Source organism: Gadus macrocephalus, chromosome 13, assembly GCF_031168955.1.
Source record: "Gadus macrocephalus chromosome 13, ASM3116895v1".
Classification (NCBI taxonomy): Eukaryota; Metazoa; Chordata; class Actinopteri; order Gadiformes; family Gadidae; genus Gadus; species Gadus macrocephalus.
Window position 1 is genome coordinate 5,516,375 of NC_082394.1, and position 6,289 is coordinate 5,522,663.

The 6,289-nt window shown below is 49.2% G+C and overlaps 1 protein-coding gene across 1 annotated transcript; it reads right to left on the reverse strand.

Annotated features, from left to right (window-relative positions):
* Positions 1-3,182: 3,182 nt before the first annotated feature.
* Positions 3,183-5,538, reverse strand: LOC132470215 (PAK4-inhibitor inka2-like). Its single transcript, XM_060068574.1, is given in 6 exon segments — positions 3,183-3,434; positions 3,467-3,616; positions 3,618-3,851; positions 3,853-4,377; positions 4,965-5,015; positions 5,287-5,538. Coding segments are annotated over 5 exon segments (1,095 nt in total). The 5' UTR covers positions 4,992-5,015; positions 5,287-5,538; the 3' UTR covers positions 3,183-3,275.
* Between the last annotated feature and the right edge of the window lie 751 nt (positions 5,539-6,289).

A 6,289-nucleotide genomic window follows, 5' to 3' on the forward strand; every position in this document is an offset into this window, starting at 1 on the left:
GAGGAGCAGGCTGTTTGGAGGAGCAGAGGAAGTGGTGCTGACCTCAGAGGTCGTGTTTGGCCGGCAGACCGAAGCATGGCTCCCAGGATATTTGCTTTGCCCCATGTCAGCCCATGCTATGTTTCCCATGAAGAGTCTGGGCCGGGTTTACACGAAGAGAGCTGACATCTGGCAGCGTCCAGCCGCAGCTACGAGTGGTTGAGCTCGTCTATGTTTAGCACTGGGAGAGTTGGCCCAGCTCCAAGCAGGAAAGAATCTAAGCAGTGATACGTTGACTTTTAAACAGCAGCATTGTTGACTGCTTCATCCTGATAGGTCAACTACATTCCAAAATGTGCATTATTTGGGATTCTGATTGGCTCAAAACTATAATAGAACTCACACACCTGTGAATATTTTCTTTGCATTAGCGCGCCGGCGGGTATACTAGCATGCGCAGCTTGACAACCGTTTTTCTGTCGGAAACGAACTCTATGGACAAATTATTATAAGTTTTCAATAAATTATTGCCGTTGATGTCGCTGTCTTTTGTCAGTTGATGTCGCTGTCTTCAGTCAATCGCCCAGGTGGTGTCTATAGTATCCACAGTAACCCCTTTCAGGAACTGTTGCGTTTACACAACGCCCACAGCTGTGTGTAAACCACTGTTTGTGCCATGTTTACCCTTAGTGTCACTGATGAGCTCTGCTCAGAACTCATCACCTTCCAAACGTACTGGCTGTAGGTACATAGTGGCCCTGAACATTCTAACCTCCCCACAGCATCTAGATCCTTCTTTTTGAAGAAAACAATGTTGATACTGACCGATCACAGTTTTCCAATGCTAACCCTAAATCATATTAATGTAAAGCATATAACGTGACGTGGCATCGTCTCTTTCCACGGAGGACGATGCACGTCATTCTGTGGACGGTTCCCAGAACGCGGCTGAGCCGCGCCCGCCATGTGACCGCTAACCACAGACTAGGTTACAGAAGCTCTGAGGGCCACAAGCATCACGCCTCTGATCAGAGGATCCCCGGGGCCCCTCGTGGAGCCTCTTCAGACGTCACACCGCAGCAGCATGTTGTTGTCGGGATGTAAGACCCTCACAAGATCCATGCTGAAGGTCTGAGGAGCCATTGTGATATTGGGAGATGTCCAGCACAGATCCGATGGTTTCCTGGGAGCGTTACCCTGACCATGATGCTGAGAGAGGATGATGGCTGAAAGGAGGGATTTATCCTTCATAGCTCATCACTCGCTCTCTCAAAGGGCTGGCAGTCAATTGGCAGTCAATTAACACAAAGGTGCTAGTACCACTAGGACGTCGATTTAGATACTCATTCCTAAATAAAATAGGATCATAACATCCTTATTTATTTTCATGTGAAGGCTTATGAGCAGGTTATTCGCGTCAACAAGACAATGAATGGTCAACATATCTATTTCCATAGTTCCCACGAATAAGACCAGCCAACAGCAGCAAGGGATTCTTGATTTAGTTTCTAATATAAATAAAATGCCACTGTGGGCAATGGGAGTGTACTGACCAGCTGGTTGGGTCCTTGAGTCAGGATGAGGTACGGCCCTTATGATTTAATTGGTCTGTTCTAAGACAAAGGATTCAGGGAGTCTACCGGCAGCTCACAGCCCAACACAACCTGATGAGCGGCCTGACACCACCTAGAAAGTCCTGTTATTACCATGATGACAAAAACAAGGCCGTTGGGTTGAACTCTGAGCCAGCCGGCCATCAGACAAACTGTCAGTCTGAAAGGTATTTTCAGACTTAATGACGGTGACACTTCCCAGAAATGATTATTTTAATCGGTCATTATTTAGATGAATGAACATACTTACAGTGAATCATTCAAGGATTATCCTTGGAGTCAATCTATCACCTACATTTTAATGGATTCTGAAATCCTATTCACAGAATGTATAATGTCTGTGTGTGTTTCTTTCAGTTTTTGTGGAACCATACTATCTCAAATATACTGCAAATATGTTATAGTATGTTGAGAAACAGGTTTTATTAATAGAAACACACACACACACACACACTCACACATCAGCATGTTTTCTCTAGTACTTGGGACATGAGGTGCAATAGTTTGTTAATCCAGGACTTTCCCTTCCTCCTTGTTGTTTCCAGGGTTACTCCCAGGAGCTGTGTGTGTTGGGGGGGGGGGGGGTACAGGATGCAGGTCTTCTCTAATTGCTGGACAGGAGACGTGAGTCTGGGCAGAGGATTCCCTGAACATAAGTCTCTGCTCCACATAAACACCACGTCTAGAAGCGTCTAGAAGAGACGCAGTCAGTCACCATCAAAGTTTGGTTTCGTCCCAACTTTCACTTTGAGTTGAGATTAGGGATTCATTCGTCAAGCGGTTCCTGGGGTAACGCTAGAAGAGCTGATAAACAGGCCTTGTGATAGATGTGGAGGGGGAGAAGGTTCTGCGGTCTAATCCCACATGATGAGTGGGTCTAGGTGCAGGGTAACAAACCAAACCTATTCATCCAATCACTAGAGATCTCTTTAATCTTCACTCTGGAGGAGTCAGACGGCTAGGATAAGGAAAGGGTTATTAAGATGGATTCATTTATCCTAACCTGCCTGGCCCTGTACTGTACTGCCCAGTCCCTGTACAGCCTGCTCCCAGCCTATACTGCGCTGCCTGGTCTCTGCCTGTACTGCCTGAGCAGAGTGGGTTAGTTAGGGCCGGTTGGTCAATAGCAGAGTTTCAGAAGAGCTCCTTTGCTTTTTTCTATTCAAAGTAACATTCGGTTTTTATTAGGGAGCCTGACTGAACCAAAGAGCCGACCCACTCCTGGCCACTGGTCAGAGTTAAAGAGCAGTGAGAGGATCCAGTGCCACTCTGAGATCAAACCCAGCGCTCTGCTGAGAGACTGAGGAGTTAAGACTCAAGAGTTGGAAAGAGAGAGGGAGAGAGAGAGAGAGAGAGAGAGAGAGAGAGAGAGAGAGAGAGAGAGAGAGAGGAGAGAGAGAGAGAGAGAGAGAGAACCAAAACAACATCCATCCCTCCGTTTCTCCTGCATTTAGAAGTCTGCTGCCAACAAGGACAGCTGCCTTGATGGGTTGTAAATAAGTGTTAGCTTGGACTGCCTTATCTCAGCAGCCTCACAGCAACCTTGTTAATACACCTTTAAGGACCTCATAAGTACAGAACAAGTCGTGCTATTTTAAATATCAAAAATACATTTTATTTAGAGCACAGATGTGTGGACATTGTTGAGCAATAAAATAAAGTGACATGGAGGAAAGGTTCTGTTTATTGATGAAACAGACGTTTCCAGACGTATCCGATGAGGTCGCTGCAGATGATTGGCTGCCGGCTGCCAGACTTCATCAGAGCTCTGAAGTGGAAGTAGTCCGAGGGGTCCTGCGCCTCGCTCAGAACCGAGAGGGACTGATGGAAGAAGGGCGTCTGCTCGCCGTGCGGGGCCACGCCCAGCGGGCCACGCCCAGCGGGGCCACGCCCACCGGGCAGGAGAGGCGCTTTGGGGCGTTGACCGTCCGGTCTGCCCGGGACTCAGTAGACCTCATCCTGACCCGGTCCTCCACGTTCTTTGAGATCCCCGCCCACCTCCTCCTCATGTTCCCCAAGAACCCCCGGGCCGGTGCCGCGGGCCCCTGCCCCCCTTGGGGCGGGCGGGCCCCTCGGGTCCCCCGGGGGCAGCTCCATCCAGGTCTGGAGGAGGTCTGCGAAGCTGTTGTCCCCCAGTACCAGCGGCCGGCGGTTGCGTCCGCGGGTCAGCAGGGAGTTGGTCCAGTCGGTGGCGTCGCCCGCGTCGAACGGCGTCCAGTTCTCCAGGCAGGCGTCCGACGTGGACTTGGGCCGGCTCCGCTCCCTGGCCCGTCCGGTTGGTGCGCAGGCAGGCGGAGGCTGACACCCGCACGTTCCTGCTCCGGCGCAGCACCGCGGCCTCGTCGCGCCACGACGCCTCCGAGTACCCCGAGTCCAGCTCCAGGCTCCGCTCGCTGTCGGGTGACCCCGGACCCTGACCCCGCCCCCGACCCGGACCTGGAAGGAGGCCCAGGCCCGAGTCGGCCCGGCCGCCCTCCTCCTCCTCTTCCTCCTCCTCCAGGGGGCTAGCCAGGCAGCATGCTGAGTCGTATGTGCTGGCCGTACTGGTGGTACTGGTGGTACTGGCCGTACTGGCGTCCGACAAGCGCAGCCTGGCGTGCATCTCACGCCGTTGGCCGAGCCGCAGGGGGCGGGCCGGGCGGCTGCAGGAGGAGGGGGGCGTGGCGGGGGCGAGGGGGGGCGGGGCCGGCGAGGCCCTCCGGAGCTGCCTCAGGTCCTGGAGTGACCGCCTCATGTAGTCCACCTGCTCCCGGAGACAGACCCCCCCGGAGTCCTGCAGGCAGAGCTGAGGAAACAGAGCAGAGGATCAGCAGGCAGCCACAGCATGCTCACAGGACTGTTACTGCTTCCTGTCCCTCCCTAAAGACACACACACACACACACACACACACACACACACACACACACACACACACAGAGGACGGGGGTCCAAATGGTTTGATGGAAGATGTTTCTGAGGCACTTCCTTAAATCCTGTTGCCTTAATATTATACCACCAGGTGTGAGTGTGATTAGCCATTACAAATCGTTTTGAAAATGTGCAGCTTCTGACATCACAGGTGGGCGCATCCACCTAGATGTGTGCTGGATAGATCAGTCTACCAGCCTACCCAGTGGACTGTAGCAAACGTTGCTCATCTATCCGTCATACATCTAGGGGGATATGCTGCAAACCCTGCTGGATGTTCCCCACATTGCGGTCAACAAGGCACCATCAATCAATCAATCAATCAATCAGCCCATTACTCATTACGGGTCCTCATAACATCAAACCAGATCATCGTGAGTTCAACTTAATTTACTGTCAACAAGTAAAACGTTGATCACTGAAACCCAGAATAAAAGAACAAAGAACTCATAGATTTAACTCACCATTCCTTTACTTCTCATCTGCACCATTCTCTATCCTTAAGAGTCCTGATCCTGCAATCAAAGTAAGTCATTAGTAACACATTATCTACTGTCCAAGATCAGGTAAGTATCATACATATATTAATATGCATGCATATATACATATATATATATACATATATACATATATATATATATATATCTATACATATATATATATATATTTATATATATATATATATATATATATGCACACAAATATATACATATAAACATATACACATATATACTTTACTTATATACATATAATAAGTCCTCCGTTTAAAATAAACAAGTCACGTACCTTGAATCCTTGAATCCAAAGATAATTTAAGTGATATTAAATATGAAAGGTCATTGGCTCCTCGGATCTGTTGATGCTGACCGAATAACACAAGCGGACGAGCCGGAGGAGACTGACGGTGAAGACGCGAGGCGGAGACGGATAGAGTGAGGGAGGCGGCGCTACGCTCCTCTTTAAGACACGCGCCAGTCAGCCCGTTTAAAGCTATGTGCAGGAATCAGCCAATCAGATCTCAGGAGGCGAGCTGCGTATTGTGCGCTGCTGTGTGGTCGTTAGCCCCACCTTTCTTTAAACACAAAGTAGTAGTAGCGTCAGTATGTGTGTGTGTGTGTGTGTGTGTGTGTGTGTGTGTGTGTGTGTGTGTGTGTGTGTGTGTGTGTGTGTGTGTGTGTGTGTGTGTGTGTGTGTGTGTGTGTGTGTGTGTGAGAGATGCATGCTGAAGCATGATGCTTCAGCAGCATTAGCTCTCGAGGTTGATGCAGATGATCACGTTATGAAGTGGTGGTGTGATGTTTGGATCCAGTGTTCAGATGAGGGCCATCCTCTGGCGCCCCCTGCTGTTCAGCTGCGGATCTCAACGTCATGTCTTCAGGCCGGCTCGACGGTGAAGCCGCGATTAAAGCAGGCGGGATGCGTTTGGACATGCCTCAAACACCAGCAGGCTCCGAGCTGCTAGAACTGGCTAAATATATATATATAATATGGATATAAATATATATAATATTTTTTTAAATGACTGTTAAAGGTATAGGCCTGTATCTATAGGCTACCAAAAATACAATAGTTAATTTGATAATTTAGTCTTAAGGCCAATTTCCACCGGAATCGGCACGGAAGCGCCATGGCAGCGAAGCGGCTGTGTTCCGTACTGCAATCCCCACTGGAAGCGGCACGGACACGTTCCGACAGATGGCTCAAGACGTGAATAATTATAAGTATTCATACAATATTATTCACGAGTTATATTGAAACCATATATATTATAATATACATTATAATATAT